Source organism: Sinocyclocheilus grahami, unplaced genomic scaffold (assembly GCF_001515645.1).
Source record: "Sinocyclocheilus grahami isolate Dianchi unplaced genomic scaffold, SAMN03320097.WGS_v1.1 scaffold310.1, whole genome shotgun sequence".
Taxonomy (NCBI): Eukaryota; Metazoa; Chordata; class Actinopteri; order Cypriniformes; family Cyprinidae; genus Sinocyclocheilus; species Sinocyclocheilus grahami.
The window spans coordinates 799773-820641 of NW_015505489.1; the positions used below are offsets into that span (position 1 = coordinate 799773).

General features: G+C 38.3%; 1 protein-coding gene across 2 annotated transcripts in view; it reads right to left on the reverse strand.

Moving 5' to 3' along the window:
• Positions 1-18975, reverse strand: part of LOC107601673 (protein O-linked-mannose beta-1,4-N-acetylglucosaminyltransferase 2-like) — a 20776-nt gene extending 1801 nt beyond the window's left edge. Inside the window, exons 1-2 of one of the 2 annotated variants that reach the window (XM_016293927.1) lie at positions 9645-10034; positions 1566-3283 (exon numbers count right to left, since the gene is read on the reverse strand). In XM_016293927.1, the coding sequence (XP_016149413.1) occupies positions 1566-3248 (1683 nt within the window). In that variant the 5' untranslated portion in view covers positions 3249-3283; positions 9645-10034. Of the gene's footprint in view, positions 1-1281; positions 3284-9644; positions 10035-18745 lie in introns of those variants that run through there. The other variant, XM_016293928.1, reaches the window with a different exon arrangement.
• Positions 18976-20869: the final 1894 nt, after the last annotated feature.

Below are 20869 nucleotides of genomic sequence, written 5' to 3' on the forward strand. Positions count from 1 at the left end.
AACCCCCCCCCCCCCCCCCCAAATGCTTAATCATAACCAAAATAAATGAAAAATACAATGCAAAAACTTGGGCTAGAGAGGGCACACTCACAAAGTCACATACAATTAATATCATGTTGCTTAAGCCACAGAAATTTGTGCAATTTGTTTGTTACCAAAAGCAGGTGTAGGACAAAACCAGTGTATTTGACTTATAAATACACATTTAAATAATGCAATGCATTTCTGATAAAGTCATTGAGAACTTTGCTCCGATGGTGGCATGAGCTAAAAGAACTGGCAGTTCTATAAACTGCATTCGCTTCCAACCTTCGTTGTAGTCAGGACTTTCATTCTCTGTCAGTTTGTGACACTCCATAATAGGGCTGTGACGATAAATCGATGCAGAATCGATTCGTGGATGGATCCGCAGATCTTCCGAATGCATCGTGATTCTCTCCGGAATCGATTCTGAGCTTAGATTTTAGCAGCAGATGGCGCTCTACTCTAGTTTTTAACCGCAAACTCAAATGCTCATGATTAAATGAAAAATACAATGCAAAAACTTGGGCTAGAGAGGGCACACTCACAAAGTCACATACAATTAATATCATGTTGCTTAAGCCACAGAAATTTGTGCAATTTGTTTGTTACCAAAAGCAGGTGTAGGACAAAACCAGTGTATTTGACTTATAAATACACATTTAAATAATGCAATGCATTTCTGATAAAGTCATTGAGAACTTTGCTCCGATGGTGGCATGAGCTAAAAGAACTGGCAGTTCTATAAACTGCATTCGCTTCCAACCTTCGTTGTAGTCAGGACTTTCATTCTCTGTCAGTTTGTGACACTCCATAATAGGGCTGTGACGATAAATCGATGCAGAATCGATTCGTGGATGGATCCGCAGATCTTCCGAATGCATCTTGATTCTCTCCGGAATCGATTCTGAGCTTAGATTTTAGCAGCAGATGGCGCTCTACTCTAGTTTTTAACCGCAAACTCAAATGCTCATGACGAAGAGCGCTGAACGCTTGTGTGTCTGTAATTTCACCTCGGTTCAGAATGCTTTTATGACACCAGATTAATGTAAACAGCTCACTGTGAACACCCTTGAAATTCGCTTCAACCTTTTCAAATTTTATGAATGATTATTTTAGGTTCAAGTGCGTCTAAGGATTTGGAAACAAGCAGAGTACGGCTGTTTCTAAAGCATGCAGCGCCATCTACTGTTCAAAACTAAGCTCAGAATTGACTTGAGAAAGAATCGCGATGCATTCGGAAAATCTCAGAATCGATGCGGAATCATTTCTCGATTCGCGATGCATCAATTTATTTTCCCAGCCCTACTCCATAAGGACCATGAAGAGCAATCAAGTTACAAAAGTGACAATCGAGTCCGAAAACAATTCACCCATGTCACACCGTTTAATTTTCAGGATAGCTCCTGAGAATTAATCTTCAAATTACTTCTTTGCAAACTGACAGTGACAGTGTTACGTCTAACTTGACTACTGAATCAAGTTTTACAAGTAAGAACATCTGCAAATGGGCCCAAGAGGTTCTTGTTAAAGATACAACGCACCCATACTAAATATGTGGTAAAGGGTTTGATGTTTTCCGAGAAGGTGTAGTTCTGATGGGGTAGAATGTAAGGCATATATGTGTTTTCTCCCTGCTCCTGGATCCACACCTCATATTTCACCTCTTTAACCTTCAGGTACTTCAGATTCCAAGGGATCTGCCATGACACTGAAAGCTTTGCTTCATTGGTGGCCTGTACTGACGTCTGGCACTTGGGCTCTCTGACTCGACCAGGATGTACAGTGCTAGCCACCTTGATCTTTTTCAGATTAGGCTTTTTTAGAGTTTCTCTGAGCACATCCAGAAAAGAGGCGATGTCCACAGTAGTGTCCTGGTAAATGCGAAAAAGCCACTCTGGATTACGACAACAAAGATGTCTTGGCACCTCCTTGCTGGCAAGGATATGTTCTTGTTCCTCCTTCTCAAGGTGGACTATGCCACCCTGATCCCAGGGGCGATCAGGATATGTAACGGTGTTCTCTTCAATTGTATTTCTCCATGCAACATACTGAAGGTCCATGCCAGGTAAGGAGGCCAAGGTTTTGTAGGGAGTGTACTGCTCTGGGTTTATAGCATAAGGGAAGAGTTCAACCACAGCAGCACCACGGGGCAAGAACATGGAGGTGATCATCTGGGCTCCGTGCATGCTAACCAACATAGTCGCACTACTAATAATTTGGATAATGCTATCAAACGACTGCTCCTCCAAAGACACAGTGACAGTCCTCATCTGAAACTCTTGGGCTAAAGCCAGAAGAAGTTCCGCCTCATTGAGAATGAGCCTGTTAGTGGTACGCTTAAAAACTACAATGTAGTCATCACCCTCCTCTTGCGTGATGTTAAGCCGTTCCATCAAAAATGAAGCAAACTGACGGATCTCGTTACCTGAAATCAAAATGTTGGCTTTGGGTCCTTGCGGTTGCACAAAGCCATACTGGTACCATGTTGTCATCTTTGACAGTCCCACGTAGGACTTGGTGAAGCACATGAGTTTGCCAAAGGTCTTCAACTGCTCCTTGAGAAGTGGTTGCTTACTGCTGAGCAAGCGGTAGAGATCGAAGTGAGCCCCTTCACTCCAACCCTCCATGAAGACGAGCCTGGCTTCATCATCCAAGTCTGAATACTGCTGCATGGTGTAGTAGATGGGCAAAAGATCATCATGGAAAATGTGCATGAGGTTGTCTGGGTTAAAACGGTTCAGAATTAGAGTGACATCTGGCACAAACACAGGTTTCGGCATGAACTTCAGAGCCGCTGCCGGAAGCTCGAGAAAGTTAAAGTATTGAGTGTTGTGGTCTTCTACAGATGAGAGGTCCAGCAAGGCGGGCTGGAAACGCCGAGGGCCAAGGTTGGGCAGCATCACAGAGGCATTACTGTGGAAGAATACAAACTCCTCAGCCTCTGTGCAGTAGCAGAGGTAGTCAAAGCGGCAGATGCGATCGGTGTGCATCTTGCCAGTGCAGACCATTCTGGTGCCATGCTCTTGGAGTGTTAACAGGGCACCGTGGTAGTCGATATGGGCCTGTGAGAACTCCTGTGATTGTCGTGTAAGATGTAGCTCCTCTTCCAACTGTGATGTGTGTTCAATCAGCCGAACGTATTTCCAAAGCAAGGCTGCCACCACTGACACCAGCAGGCCATTCAGCACAGCCGGCAGGTTCATCCTACACCCAATAGCACGCATCGCAGAAGATCTCCGACCACACACTCATGCTCCACCTGCAAAGATCAGAATACCAAGTTTGAACAAGGAGGTTCATGAGTTGCTAACACTTCACAAAATCATAAACATACAGTACAGAGTAAACACAGAGAGTAAAGAGTAGGGTATCGATAGAATGAAGGTTGCCAAATATTGTAAACTCATCCAGCGTGATGTAAGTTCATGTTAGAACTTATTTTGTGATGGTGACTGGCTGACTATACATTATCCCTACATGTTGTAGTTATGTCTTATCATATACTTGCACACCTAAAGAGGTTTCCTTGGTACTCCTTATAGGTTTTACATTGTGTTTCTACTGCAGGAATTTTTTATTACTATAATCATCAGTTTTTAGTTAATTTGAATTCATTACCTCCCTGCAGCATAAGCCTGTATTCCCTCTCAGTACTGGGCTTTTTTTCTTTTTTTTTTAAGAAAAAAAAACCTCTGACAATCTCATCCTTTGAGCTGCAGGCATTCTACGATAGCCAGCAGAGCCATGGAGACCATAGAGTGGCTAAAGATGCCCACCTGCATCCAAACATTAACAGAATTTGGCACTAAAATTCTATGTGTGTGTTCTAAGTGCACCATGTACGCAACAGCCTATAGGCTAATGTTTTAACTGTCCCTGCTGGTTTGGGACAACAAACAGACTGTTTTTAGAAGGAGATAAGAAAATGTTTGCGGAAAGACAAAGAACCTGCTTCAGTAACCTAAAACAGCGCCAGGTCTTCTTATTGTTCACAATGACTGAATCAAATTGAGTGAGACAACATTCTAGCTATGTTAAAGGCTTCATCAGAACTAAAAATTAAAGAGGAGGTTGGCAGAGCTTTTTGCTGTCACATCTCATGAATGAAAAATGCTAATTTTCAGGATGTGAAGGACAATCTTCCTTGCTTGTTGTCATCCATAGCATTGCATGTTTTGAGACTTAAGCGGCATTAATGTCCAATCCACAAGGATACAAACAGCAGAAATGGCAGTGTTGCCAGTTGTGCATTTAATTCCCTTCACTGCATAGACAACCCAGGGGGGAACATAAAAAGGCTTTGCCAACTAACAAAGGCCTGCAAAATGTCAGCTATTGCAAATTACTGAGCAAACCCTCAGTGGCACCATCTCAGCTAACATAACTGTTTAATACTGAAATGTCTTTGATGTCTGCTTGGAAATTAGGCATAAACTGAAGAATTAATGGTTATAAACCCTATTTTGCTTGGGTTCCCCTAGGTGCATTGACTTATATGTTGGCAAAATTTTACGTGATATCTAAAACAGCCATGATTTGCTTCTACTAATTAATAGGGATGTGACAAGACACTTATCCCTCGAGACGAGACATGAGATTTATATTAATAAAAATATATAAACATGATTAATGTAAATGTTTAAAAAAAAAGGATGTTTTGTTATAGCTTTTGGAGCAAGGGCGCCACCATCTTGCAGTACCACAGCATGGGACGTCACAGGGTTGGTTCGCTCTGTTGGCCAGTGCAGTAATATAAGCATTTCTTTACTTTTTGAACACAAACTTGTTTTTAAATTGAGGAAGACGAACTTAAAAGGACTGTTGAGCCCATAATAAGTGCAATTGTTTATGCATTTGAGCCGATATGGCGAGGGGACTGAGCAGTAGGCTACTACCGTTACGGGTGGAAGTCCTGAACCTGCTGGTTTAGGGTGAAGACTGGGTCGGAAACAATACGTGTTTACGAGGATACTCATCAAGACCGTGATTCTGACATAATTTTGTGTGCATTTGGTCAAGAAGATGCGAAAGAGAACTCAATTTGGTTCTTGCATATGCTGTCTAAGCTGCGACGTTTTGCGTGCGTTTCGCGCTGTCTCACACTTGAATGGCTTAAAACACTTGAATGTTTAAACTGACAAGGCTTAAAACATGTGAGAATGATAAACATTCTTGAGGAAGCAGCACTAGCCCGATTGTTCAGATAGGTGATTAGTTAAACACTGGAGCGCCCTGTTAACAGCAGGTAAGCATATTAGTTTAAAATTTAACTAATCCGTTTTGTTGAGTGCGCCACGTTCGCTGACTGAATTCCGGACTCTTGCGAATTCTCTCATCATAAACAACAAAGCGCAGATGTACGTACAATGTAAGTAAGAGATTCATTTCACAGTGTATACAGCTTCAGCTTCAGTAATTATAACGATAGTTTTGTTTTTTTGAGAGTGCTTAAACTCGCGATAGAGCAATGTTAGTGATAATGTCACTTTCTATATATAATTGATTTGCTGTTTGAATAACCGTGGAAAGGAAACGTTATATAATTATCAATTTCTAACGTTTTTATTAAATTGTAATCACGTTAAATACAGATTCAGTCCCGTTAAACATTTTTTAGCCATGTCTGGTTCTTGCCTAAAAAGATGGGTTTATGATGTTTAATACACTTGGCTGCTTTTAGCCTTACCCTGGAGTTGGTTCACTCTCCGCCTATGACTCCATTTCTGGATATTCTGGTTCCCAATAATAAATCTCACACCCAAAGTGGTCTATGCTTGTATTAGTATCTGATATGCGGAGCATGAGGTTGTAGATCAGATCTTATATGACATGCAAGCTAATGTGCTTCACATGCTTGACTGCATTGCTATTAATCAGATTTTAAATGTATTTGATGTTATGCGCAAAACTGACGGTAAAATTTAGAGGGAAGATGTTAAGCTGCTTGCATGTAATGCCCTGTGATATGGATCAGATTATGGGAGTTTCATTCACTGCTAATGGTCTAATGGTCTAAATCCAGACCATTGATGCATATTAACTTTTCAGAGCTCTTAACGTGGGGGGAAAAGGGTTTAAAACTGATTTGTTTGGCAAAGCAATATGCAAACACATTAAAGAGACACAGTGGTGAGTAATATGCTTAAAACAGCATATTAATATGACAGCGAGTAATATGCTTAAAACAGCATAAAGAATCTGGGAGCACATGGCACTAAAGAGCCTCAGTCTATCGGAGCTGTCCAGATCTAAATTGCTCTGCAAGAGCAGGCAGATCTCACGTCCTTGAAACGCCGTCCTTTCCATGCATATGAAGAAAGCGAGCAGGGGGTCGCATCATGCAAGAGAGGCTTTTCAGAGGAGCGGGGCGCATGTGTTTATGACTGTGTGTGAGAGAATGGGAATATGGGCCTGGCTGACAGGGCTTACCCAGCTCCCTTGTGTACAGCTGGGCTGTTTGCTATGTGGATGATAAGCACCACAATGATGGGGGAAAGGCAGCCTAGTGCTTCTAATGCATTTTAATAAGGCTCTTGGAAGGACACGGCTCTCAGTCTTTCAGTGTCTTTCTCCTCCGATGAGTCTCTTCAGGATAACCAAGGAGATTCCCGACTTCCTGCCCACAACAGAAAACTCTCGGGCTAAAGAGACACAGATATTATGCCTTTTCGATTCTTCTGCCTTACTGCCTGTCCTTTCCACTTTTCAATAACGTCTCCTGCTAAATCTTTTAATTAACTTGTGACCAAGAACTTGGTTAATTTTGTGCTAATTTCTGTGCCGGTTTTTATATTTTGTTGATGTACATACGATTGAGACATTTTTAGCATCTTGTGCCACAAGCATCTTGCTGTGTAGATGAACTTTGCATGCTTAGCTAATACCCTTGATCGTTTACAAACAAATTGTCGAGTGCTGTTTTAAAGTACTGGCACACACATGCATCCAGATCCAAACCACCAGATACCATAAAATTACACTCCAACTTTATGTATTGCTGGTGACAGACCTTCAACCAAATGCACAAGGATGTCAGAGATAATAAGAAACTGTCAGTCCAATGGAAAATAATCATTCTGGAATCACAGAATTTAATGTTATCGGTACCAAAAAAATATATATATATAATAATAATAATTATTATATATATATATACAGTGGGGGAAAAATTATTTAGTCAGCCACCAATTGTGCAGACTTTCATGTTTAGCAGCTCAACAGGGAGTCATGAGGCAACATGCGCCACACATCATCAGGTCTCATGATGGAGAAAAAAGGGATGTCTGAATTACTTCTAGGAAAGGGGTGGTGAGGGGTTCGGCAAGAAGTGAGGAGATATAAAGGAATAGAAATGGTGGGGGAAGGAAAGAATTATGCAGGTGGAGAAATATATGATAAAATGATTTTTAATGCCTATTCTAATATTTTCTTTCTTTCTGTGGTGGAATCTTTTCATGTACAGTGATAAGGGGTGGGGCGGTTCAACTTACTCACGGTTCGGTTTGTATCACGGTTTTAGAGTCACGGTTTCAGTATGGTTCGGTATGTGCTATGCTTAGGCAAAAACTATACTGTCAAATAAAAAATAAAGAGAATAAGAATAATCTATCTAACTACAAGCAACAGCACAAATAAATACAATAGAGTAAAGCTACAAATAAAATAAACTGTGATTTTCAGTTTTTTTTAAGTAGGTCTAACATTAGTTTTTAGGTACAGAAATTGAATAAAGTAATGAAATGTAAAACACCATTGCATATTCGACTGTATAAATTCAAGATTAATCTTTATTAAAGTTACAAAAGCTATTCAATCAAGAGCAGTGAGTGATTTCTTTGTTGTTGCTGTTTGATTAATATTAAGAAAGTGCTGTAATTTAAAGAGAATGCACTGATACAGTATGTTCAGCCGACTATGTCTGCTATAGGATACTTACCAAGATGGGCATTTTGAAAATTTTTGTGTGAATTTGTCCATTTAAACAATACTTCAGAGAAAGCTTAATATTTGAGCGCGATCTGAGGCTTCGGATGAGCGCACGCACAAATCTTCTCACTGCACACGCGAGCACGCGTCCTCTGGGTCTTAAAGGGTTAGTTCACACAAAAATTAAAATTCTGTCATTAATTACTCACCCTCATGTCGTTTCAAACCCGTAAGACCTTCGTTCATCTTCGGAACACAACTTATTATATATTAAAATTACAATATATATTTTTGATGGAATCTGAGAGCTGTCTGACCCTGCATAGACAGCAACGCAACTGAAATGTTCCCAAGTCCAGAAATGTTGCAAGGAGATCTGTAAAATAATCCATGTGACATCAGGGGTTCAACCGTAATTATACGAAGCTACGAGAATACTTTTTGTGCGCAAAAAAAACAAAAACAAAAATTGTTGACTTTATTCAACAATTCGCATACGCTGTTTACGTCCAGCGGATATTCTCCAAAATGTCACCAGGGTGATGTTGAGGAGACAAATTGTTGAATAAAGTCGTTTTTTTTTCTTTTGCACACAAAACGTATTCTCGTAGCTTCGTATAATTCAGCTTGAACCCCTGATGTCACATGGATTATTTTACAGATCTCCTTGCTACGTTTCTGGACTTGGGAACATTTCAGTTGCATTGCGGTCTATGCAGGGTCAGACAGCTCTCAGATTCCATCAAAAATATCTTAATTTGTGTTCCGAAGATGAATGAAGGTCTTACGGGTTTGAAACTACATGAGGGTGAGTAATTAATTACATAATTTTCATTTTTGGGTGAACTAACTCTTTAAATGTTTAAACTGGCAAAGCTCAAACGAATTTAGCTTAAACACAGATATCAACATGTGCTGTTCAGGTCTCACCTGTGCCCGCAGGGTGAGTAATTAATTACATAATTTTCATTTTTGGGTGAACTAACTCTTTAAATGTTTAAACTGGCAAAGCTCAAACGAATTTAGCTTAAACACAGATATCAACATGTGCTGTTCAGGTCTCACCTGTGCCCGCACGCTATCAGCACCCGGGTGATGATGGAATAAATGCTCATATTCCAGCATACCGCATTCCTATTGAACAAGAGTGAATGGTTTGTCCACTTTTTTTTTCCATCGCTGTTGTTGTAATGTATTGGGAAGCCAGAATGCGCATCCATCAACAGAAACATATATTAGCCAAGCCCTGTTTGTTTTACGTGTTATTTAGAGCAAACCATATTACAGATGCGTTGACAGATTTAAGTTGAACCACAGTCCTAGTGCGTGCCGAACCGTGTGTGGAGAACAGTACGGTTTGATTTTTTTCCACAAACCGTTTCACCCCTAATATATATATATATACACACACTGTATATATAAATTCTAAATGGTTTTTTGAGTGTCTTTAGCTACTATAATCACGTTAATTAATTAAATTAATAATTTGATACAATGCATTTATTGTGTACATACATTTGAACACTGTAACAGGGATTACAGTACCAACATAATGCACAATAAAACAGCTATTTCTAATTCCACACTATAGCAATCCATATCTTCTTATATTTGTTTCTTATGTTCTATAATTCATCATTAGGCTAGTGAAGCAGGCTCCAGAATTATATAGGTTCACCTATTGTTATTATTACCCTTAATAAGCTGCATGCTGATTGATACAGTAAGCACTGAAGCAGGCAGATGTCTTCAGCGTCCCTCTGTTCCTCAGGGACAGATGAAGAATGGGTCTGAAAGAGCTTTTCAGTTGGGGTTACAGGAAACAATGTCACTCTGCCTCCTGGGAGAAGGACTCAAACACTGCAGAGCTGGGTTGAGGACAGTAAAATTACAAAATACTAGAACAGGGAAAGGACAGGGTGGAAATCAAAAAGCAGAAATATACATATGAATGAGTTTGCTTATGGAAATTGAGGCTATAGCGTTTTTGAGAGTTCTGCTCCAACATAAACAGATGATAAGGAAGAATGATCCAACAGGGTTCCTACCCATTTTCCATTTTAAAATTCCATACTTTTCCAGACTAAAATTTCCAAACCTCTCAATAGATTTTCAGATTATATTTAACATGAATGGTTCATAGAGCATTCTTTTCAGCTTTTGGTATATAGTACAGTCATCTGTAAATATTTTTATTTTCTCAAGGTTTTTTTTAAATTAATTTTCCCGAAGTGACAACCTACAGAGTCCCTAAAATAATAATAATAATAATAATAATAATACTAATAATAAAAATACAGACTTTTACATGCCCTCAAGAAACTATTCACAATCCACCTGTCACTCAAGTGGCCACACCCTTAATTATGCAGAACTTTAAGGCTTAATATAATTTAAACGGATGAGTTATAAAAAAAATTCACCCCCCTCACAATTGTCATGAAGGGCAAAATTAGCTATATAGACCAAAACCACTTTTTGTACCAGGCTGCAAACATATTTTTTTTCTGCTGTAAAGTTGGGTATTTTAACATGGGGAGTCTATGGGACTGACACCCTTTTGGAGCCAGCCTCTAGCGGCCGGCCAGTCGATGAATTGCAGTTTTAGTCACTTCCGTGTTAGCTTCACGAGAGAGAGCGGGAGGTTGCCGCTCGGCACACACACAAGTGAGCACACTCCCACTAGTATTTGTAAATATTAAGCCGCAAAACGACTATTTAAATATGAATTGCTATTAATGAATGGCGCAGACTGGCGGTTTTGCTTACTACTCGTACTGAAGCGCACGCGTGACGCTTCCAGTGATATTAATGTCTGCCGTCTCACTAATGAGGACATCTCAAGAACTGCTCTGAGAGTCACTTAATGAGCATTTTACCGTTTCATTTGAGTAAAACTATCCTCATATCATATACACACAGAAATGTGAAGGTATTCACGGCAACCCGGCAAAATAAAAGTTTGGTTTTACTTGAAGACATTGCGGCAGAAATATATTACGGTTGTTCAGTAGAATGGACGTAATACTACTACTAAAACTATTAAAACCTTATTTTTAAGGAATAATCATACAATATTTCTTCAACATTTTAATTGTAATATTAAATCACATTTATTTTCCCAAAAAATAAAATGTTTAATTTTCATTATTTAAAAGATAAATGAAATGAATGTTTTATGCCTTACAAAAATGTAAATACTCAACACAGAATTTCTGAGGGGGAAAAAATCATAAGGCTGTTGTAAGAATAATTGAAACTTGTTTTTATGCTTTCAAATAATTAGACATGCTAAAACAGAATATGGTAACAATAAAACATAAGGTTGGAAAAAATAAAACATTTCGTAGGACTAGGCATGGGCCGGTATGAGATTCTGACGGTATGATAACCTTAGATAAAAATATCACGGTATTCCGATTACAGCTCTAAAATATGTTATTTTTAAATGTCTGGGTAAAAAAAAAAAACTTTTTTTCCACTGAACACATTTTATATTTTTAAGAAACATATTGGACATTTTGGAACAGTAAACATGTCAGGCTAAATAATTAAATTATTCTTAATTAAATGCCGTCACTTAAGTGAGCCTAAACCTGCAGCTCAACAATAATCAGAGCATTAATTATTTTCTGTAAAAAAAAAAAATCCCTATAAATGAAAAAAATGCAGTCACTTAAGTGTGCCTAAACCTGCAGCTCAACAATCAAAAATATAATTCAAACATAATTTCTGTAAAAATATTTTTTTTTATTAAAAAATGCAGTCATTAAACCTGCAGCTCAACAAGGTTTTTGGAGACATCCCCTCGCTTTCTACACATTCATATTTCAGTCCAAGTTATGATGCAGGAATGTTCACCTTTCCCGGATTAAGTTTGGAGCGGTGAGGTACGAGGATGTGTGCACATACACACATAAGGAAAGAGAGAGCGCGAGTGTCTCTCACACACACACACACACACACACACACACACACACACACATACAACATACATCTCTCCATACAACACTCAAACAGTGGCAAAGTTTGTTTTTTGTTTTTTAAATGCATAATTTTGAACAGATGTAAACAATGACAGGAGGCTTAAAAGTATAGACGTGATGCCAGCTAAATTTAATTATTGTATTAAATCGCAGAAAAGTACAGTACGTACTAGGCATGGGACGATAACCGGTTTCATGGTATACCGCGGTTTGGAAAAGTCACGGTTTCAAAACCACTAAAATTTTCCGTTATACCGTTCCTGCGGTATGCACAGTTTTTTTACATGTTGTCAAAGACGGAAAGTGCATGACTCCCTCAGTTGTGTGCAGCGAAGAACGTAACGAGTCACACGACCCCTCCCCCTCCAGTTGATGCGAGCGGTCAGAGTCACCTGTGTGTGGGATGGTCGAAGGAGATGAATCCCTGGAACTTTTTCCCCCCATCGAAAAAGAAGAAGTCTGTCGTATGGGAATTTTTCGGGTAACGTAGACTAACCATGTTCCATACACAACGATGTTCCGTACAGATGGCGTTTTAGCGCCAATCGCTAAATAAATACTTCCAGGTCGAACATAAAGAAGATTAATCTTTATTAAAGTTACAAAAGCTATACAATCAAGAGCAGTGAGTGATTTCTTTGTTGTTGCTGTTTGATTAATTTTAAGAAAGTGCTGTCACTTTAAGACACTGTAAGTACGTGTCTGCTATAGGATACTTACCTAGATGGGCATTTTGACATAATTTTTGTGTGAATTTGTCCATTTAAACAATACTTCAGAGAAAGCTTAATATTTGAGCGCGATCTGAGGCTTCGGATGAGCGCACGCACAAATCTTCTCACTGCACACGCGAGCACGCGTCCTCTGGGTCTTAAAGGGTTAGTTCACACAAAAATTAAAATTCTGTCATTAATTACTCACCCTCATGTCGTTTCAAACCCGTAAGACCTTCGTTCATCTTCGGAACACAACTTATTATATATTAAAATTACAATATATATTTTTGATGGAATCTGAGAGCTGTCTGACCCTGCATAGACAGCAACGCAACTGAAATGTTCCCAAGTCCAGAAATGTTGCAAGGAGATCTGTAAAATAATCCATGTGACATCAGGGGTTCAACCGTAATTATACGAAGCTACGAGAATACTTTTTGTGCGCAAAAAAAACAAAAACAAAAATTGTTGACTTTATTCAACAATTCGCATACGCTGTTTACGTCCAGCGGATATTCTCCAAAATGTCACCAGGGTGATGTTGAGGAGACAAATTGTTGAATAAAGTCGTTTTTTTTTCTTTTGCACACAAAACGTATTCTCGTAGCTTCGTATAATTCAGCTTGAACCCCTGATGTCACATGGATTATTTTACAGATCTCCTTGCTACGTTTCTGGACTTGGGAACATTTCAGTTGCATTGCGGTCTATGCAGGGTCAGACAGCTCTCAGATTCCATCAAAAATATCTTAATTTGTGTTCCGAAGATGAATGAAGGTCTTACGGGTTTGAAACTACATGAGGGTGAGTAATTAATTACATAATTTTCATTTTTGGGTGAACTAACTCTTTAAATGTTTAAACTGGCAAAGCTCAAACGAATTTAGCTTAAACACAGATATCAACATGTGCTGTTCAGGTCTCACCTGTGCCCGCACGCTATCAGCACCCGGGTGATGATGGAATAAATGCTCATATTCCAGCATACCGCATTCCTATTGAACAAGAGTGAATGGTTTGTCCACTTTTTTTTTCCATCGCTGTTGTTGTAATGTATTGGGAAGCCAGAATGCGCATCCATCAACAGAAACATATATTAGCCAAGCCCTGTTTGTTTTACGTGTTATTTAGAGCAAACCATATTACAGATGCGTTGACAGATTTAAGTTGAACCACAGTCCTAGTGCGTGCCGAACCGTGTGTGGAGAACAGTACGGTTTGATTTTTTTCCACAAACCGTTTCACCCCTAATATATATATATATACACACACTGTATATATAAATTCTAAATGGTTTTTTGAGTGTCTTTAGCTACTATAATCACGTTAATTAATTAAATTAATAATTTGATACAATGCATTTATTGTGTACATACATTTGAACACTGTAACAGGGATTACAGTACCAACATAATGCACAATAAAACAGCTATTTCTAATTCCACACTATAGCAATCCATATCTTCTTATATTTGTTTCTTATGTTCTATAATTCATCATTAGGCTAGTGAAGCAGGCTCCAGAATTATATAGGTTCACCTATTGTTATTATTACCCTTAATAAGCTGCATGCTGATTGATACAGTAAGCACTGAAGCAGGCAGATGTCTTCAGCGTCCCTCTGTTCCTCAGGGACAGATGAAGAATGGGTCTGAAAGAGCTTTTCAGTTGGGGTTACAGGAAACAATGTCACTCTGCCTCCTGGGAGAAGGACTCAAACACTGCAGAGCTGGGTTGAGGACAGTAAAATTACAAAATACTAGAACAGGGAAAGGACAGGGTGGAAATCAAAAAGCAGAAATATACATATGAATGAGTTTGCTTATGGAAATTGAGGCTATAGCGTTTTTGAGAGTTCTGCTCCAACATAAACAGATGATAAGGAAGAATGATCCAACAGGGTTCCTACCCATTTTCCATTTTAAAATTCCATACTTTTCCAGACTAAAATTTCCAAACCTCTCAATAGATTTTCAGATTATATTTAACATGAATGGTTCATAGAGCATTCTTTTCAGCTTTTGGTATATAGTACAGTCATCTGTAAATATTTTTATTTTCTCAAGGTTTTTTTTAAATTAATTTTCCCGAAGTGACAACCTACAGAGTCCCTAAAATAATAATAATAATAATAATAATAATACTAATAATAAAAATACAGACTTTTACATGCCCTCAAGAAACTATTCACAATCCACCTGTCACTCAAGTGGCCACACCCTTAATTATGCAGAACTTTAAGGCTTAATATAATTTAAACGGATGAGTTATAAAAAAAATTCACCCCCCTCACAATTGTCATGAAGGGCAAAATTAGCTATATAGACCAAAACCACTTTTTGTACCAGGCTGCAAACATATTTTTTTTCTGCTGTAAAGTTGGGTATTTTAACATGGGGAGTCTATGGGACTGACACCCTTTTGGAGCCAGCCTCTAGCGGCCGGCCAGTCGATGAATTGCAGTTTTAGTCACTTCCGTGTTAGCTTCACGAGAGAGAGCGGGAGGTTGCCGCTCGGCACACACACAAGTGAGCACACTCCCACTAGTATTTGTAAATATTAAGCCGCAAAACGACTATTTAAATATGAATTGCTATTAATGAATGGCGCAGACTGGCGGTTTTGCTTACTACTCGTACTGAAGCGCACGCGTGACGCTTCCAGTGATATTAATGTCTGCCGTCTCACTAATGAGGACATCTCAAGAACTGCTCTGAGAGTCACTTAATGAGCATTTTACCGTTTCATTTGAGTAAAACTATCCTCATATCATATACACACAGAAATGTGAAGGTATTCACGGCAACCCGGCAAAATAAAAGTTTGGTTTTACTTGAAGACATTGCGGCAGAAATATATTACGGTTGTTCAGTAGAATGGACGTAATACTACTACTAAAACTATTAAAACCTTATTTTTAAGGAATAATCATACAATATTTCTTCAACATTTTAATTGTAATATTAAATCACATTTATTTTCCCAAAAAATAAAATGTTTAATTTTCATTATTTAAAAGATAAATGAAATGAATGTTTTATGCCTTACAAAAATGTAAATACTCAACACAGAATTTCTGAGGGGGAAAAAATCATAAGGCTGTTGTAAGAATAATTGAAACTTGTTTTTATGCTTTCAAATAATTAGACATGCTAAAACAGAATATGGTAACAATAAAACATAAGGTTGGAAAAAATAAAACATTTCGTAGGACTAGGCATGGGCCGGTATGAGATTCTGACGGTATGATAACCTTAGATAAAAATATCACGGTATTCCGATTACAGCTCTAAAATATGTTATTTTTAAATGTCTGGGTAAAAAAAAAAAACTTTTTTTCCACTGAACACATTTTATATTTTTAAGAAACATATTGGACATTTTGGAACAGTAAACATGTCAGGCTAAATAATTAAATTATTCTTAATTAAATGCCGTCACTTAAGTGAGCCTAAACCTGCAGCTCAACAATAATCAGAGCATTAATTATTTTCTGTAAAAAAAAAAAATCCCTATAAATGAAAAAAATGCAGTCACTTAAGTGTGCCTAAACCTGCAGCTCAACAATCAAAAATATAATTCAAACATAATTTCTGTAAAAATATTTTTTTTTATTAAAAAATGCAGTCATTAAACCTGCAGCTCAACAAGGTTTTTGGAGACATCCCCTCGCTTTCTACACATTCATATTTCAGTCCAAGTTATGATGCAGGAATGTTCACCTTTCCCGGATTAAGTTTGGAGCGGTGAGGTACGAGGATGTGTGCACATACACACATAAGGAAAGAGAGAGCGCGAGTGTCTCTCACACACACACACACACACACACACACACACACACACACATACAACATACATCTCTCCATACAACACTCAAACAGTGGCAAAGTTTGTTTTTTGTTTTTTAAATGCATAATTTTGAACAGATGTAAACAATGACAGGAGGCTTAAAAGTATAGACGTGATGCCAGCTAAATTTAATTATTGTATTAAATCGCAGAAAAGTACAGTACGTACTAGGCATGGGACGATAACCGGTTTCATGGTATACCGCGGTTTGGAAAAGTCACGGTTTCAAAACCACTAAAATTTTCCGTTATACCGTTCCTGCGGTATGCACAGTTTTTTTACATGTTGTCAAAGACGGAAAGTGCATGACTCCCTCAGTTGTGTGCAGCGAAGAACGTAACGAGTCACACGACCCCTCCCCCTCCAGTTGATGCGAGCGGTCAGAGTCACCTGTGTGTGGGATGGTCGAAGGAGATGAATCCCTGGAACTTTTTCCCCCATCGAAAAAGAAGAAGTCTGTCGTATGGGAATTTTTCGGGTAACGTAGACTAACCATGTTCCATACACAACGATGTTCCGTACAGATGGCGTTTTAGCGCCAATCGCTAAATAAATACTTCCAGGTCGAACATAAAGCGTCTTTTTCAGCGTCTCTCTGGCCTTAACGGGCATTTACAGACTTCATATTTTCACATAAATTACATTTTGGAAAACGAACAGAGTCCAGAACAGAGACGAGCTGCAATAAAGACAAAAAACGTCCGGTTGCCGATCGCGTAAGTTCCAGGGGCAGCTCCTTAAAGGGATAGTTCACCCAAAAATGAAAGTTTGATGTTTATCTGCTTACCCCCAGGGCATAGAAGATGTAGGTGACTTCGTTTGTGTTCTACTGAAGAAACAAATTCACCTACATCTTGTATGCCCTGGGGGTAAGCAGATAAACATAAAATTTTCATTTTTGGGTGAACTATCCCTTTAAGTTCGGGCCATCCTACACACACGTGACTGACCATGCGCTCGCACCAACAGGAGGAGGGTCGTGTTATTCTCTACACTGCACTCAACCTGAGGGATTCCTACACTTTCAGTCTTTGAGGAGATATGAAAAACAGTGCATACCGCAGGAAACGGTATAACGGAAAATATTAGTGGCTCTGAAACCGGTAATCGGCCCATGCCTAGTCAATAGTTACGGGGCTTGTTTGGTTTTGATTATTTCTTTGATTTGGCGACACTCTTGTTTTCCCCTCTGTGTTTCAGTGTCTTTTTATATTTATATAGTTTGTCAAATTAGCTGCACTCTCACTAATAGATGAGACACCTTGGTGCTTGTTCCTTTATTTCATTGGCTGTCTGTTATTTGTACACACTGAAATAGTTATGTCTCACTTAAATGCTGTGCAATCATCCCCTTTATGACATCAGGTGCGTAACAGATAAAGTCACTACATTTTGATTAAAGATCTGATTTCATCTTGACTTTAAACTTATCAAACTTGTTATTTTGGCATTTTTAATGAATTCGCAGATTATTCATATAACTTGCAGGAACGCCTCATTCTTGTCATATCTCTACAACAATGTCCTGGTTAAACAGTGTTTTAGATTGGGTTATGATGTCTCAGAGGATTCAGACCTGTGGTCTATGTAGTTTTGACTGGGCAGGCACCTTGACAACAAAAACAACAACAACAACAAAAATGTTGATCCAATGTAACGGTCAGTCAGAAAGCATTAACATCTGGGGGGATTTTTTTTTTTAAAAAGGCTGTCCTCCTAGCATTGTTTATTTATGTTAAATGCTTATCCATAACAGTGGTGGCATTACATCCCTCCAGATTCGTCCTTTGCATCTCGTTTTATTTTTTATATTATTAAAATAGCCACTCTTTTTAGTGTTTCAGCAATGACATTATATAATTTATTCTGTCTTGATGATTCAAGCAGATCTGACTCTCACTTGAGTGCAAATCATTTATAGTTGCAATACAAACACTCAAATGATCAAATAAATGCAATATGATATCTATCTATGAATCTATATATCTATATTCTCCCGTCCAACACAACAGGTAGCAATTTAATAACGCTAGTCTTAAGCAATGTTTTATATATATATATATATATAAGAGTTGTTAAATCATAACGTGAGCAGTGATTTGAGATATCTAGACTTTAAATCATCGAAGTCAAGAAGCATAGCTTCTGCTGGTGGGGAGAAAAAAACTTTTTGCATTAAGTTTCCCATGAGACACAAATAATAATACACATCAAACCATATGGGAAAGCACATGCATTACAAACCTGTGGAAAAGGTGCACCAGGACGAAGTGATGTTAATTCACTGCGGATACACAGTTTCAACAGCAGCTCCAATAAACCAGTGCCAATGAACCTTTACATCGTACAAACGCAGCATTTCCGAGGTTATTAAGCTAAATACACGATGTGTTCATTAACCATTATGATTAACAGATCGCGTGTCGGCTTAATTTGATCGCTACGTAGCGCAAATTCGACTCCGTTGCGCGTATTCTGCGAGCATTAACCCAGCTACTGGAGAAGTCTCCACCCACAGCTATGACCGAGCGCAGACGAGAAAACCTCGCGAGGTTTTATCGCCGCTAATCAGTCTGAAGTTTACATTCGTGTGTTATCGCGAGAGCATCGCAACACTCGAAAGCCTTATATGAGAGCACACAATGAAACACAAATAATAGGAAAATCATGTCCTTATGTGTGTATTTACTTAGTCAGATAACTTAAGAAAAGATTGTCTGACGGCACATGTAACCATATGCTGATTGATTTAAACTTTATAATAAACTTTACATTTATGCGAGTATAACTATAAATGGAACTTTATGAAGATTGTATGTTTGAGTGTATTGGCTATAAAGTAATAGTGAAGGAATACTATTAATCATTAAACTCTCGGGTGTGATTGTAATTTAGACATTCATTTTATCAACCAACTAATCAAAATAATAATATCCATATAGGCTAAATTCCATAATGCCTCAGGGATTGTGCTCTATAGTTGCTATAGATATTTGTCATATGAACACATATAAAAATTGTATGGCCTGACCAGGCTACTGATCTTCTTTGAATGACCTAAAATTATTTATGCCAGGATTTAAAGCAGAACTATGACACTTTTTCTGTGTTCAAAATTAGCAAAATGTATATAATGAGCGGGTACATCATGAATTCATCTTCCAAACCAAAATATTTTTGTCTTATTCCGAATCACTACGGTACACACACTTATAATTAGTACTTATATTTGGACTATTGTAGCCTGGTCGGGTCGTCGCCGCTGCGGAGGAACACACACCTGCGTGAATCGCCATAGACATAAACTTAGAGAAGTAGCTCCGGTTGGAATGTTCTTCCGCGGGATGTGTGCAGTTCTGTTTATTAACCGCTAGAGCGCCACAAGTTACACTGTGCTGCTTTATGAGTCTGGTGTTTCGATAATTATTAATTTGTCTCTCAAATGCTCTCAATGAATGAGTTTGTACATTCTCGTCGATTCTACGCGGTAACACAAGCCCATTTGAGGGACAACAACATCACTGCGTTCAGAAAAGATCATGACGGCGGCTTACCGGTAAAAATGTAGGCCTATCTTTTAATCACAAACGTGACTTATCAGCGCCTATGTATATACTAATATGCTAATGCTAATCTCATACATTTAATTAACGTTAGTGTTTATTCTGAGGTAAACCGTTGCGATGAAAGGCTCTTTAAATACAGAGTACCACTGTTGATCAGTAGATGGCGGTAGATAGTTTCAAAAACCATTTAATAATTAAGTGGAATGTGAAAATTAATTCTGAATTTAATATATATTCCTCGCAGTGTTAAGACAGTGTGTACTATTGTACAACAAACCTTCTTCTTTTCAAGAAACTGATGGTAATGCCTTGTGTTCATGTGGCATTGACCCGCATCTCTCTCCAGTGAACTGCAATTTTATTACATCTTTGATAAGAGCCTTTGCAATTCCGTGTCTCAAGAACCAGGCTATGACTGTTCTGCAACTGTAATCTATAACTCGATCAAATGTGTCACACTGCTGTGCTGATCGCTGATGTTTGTTCTACAATAGCTTCATGAATTATTCATAACTATGATTTCATACGGCCTGTAGGGTTTACTACTTGAATGGATGTGTTCCGCTAAAAAACGATGTTTTCTCAATCATGCCTATATATAGCCTAACACAGTTGCATAATGTGAAAGCATTTGTTTTTATATGTGATCCCTTACCAAAAAGTAGTATACTTCAAGTTTATTTTAGTAAGTATACTTAAGTAAAGTTCAAGTATACTTTATGTAGTAAGTATACAAATATCAGTGTACTAGTAGTATACTTGTGAGTGTACTATTTCAATACTCCTTGGGACTAAATTGGCC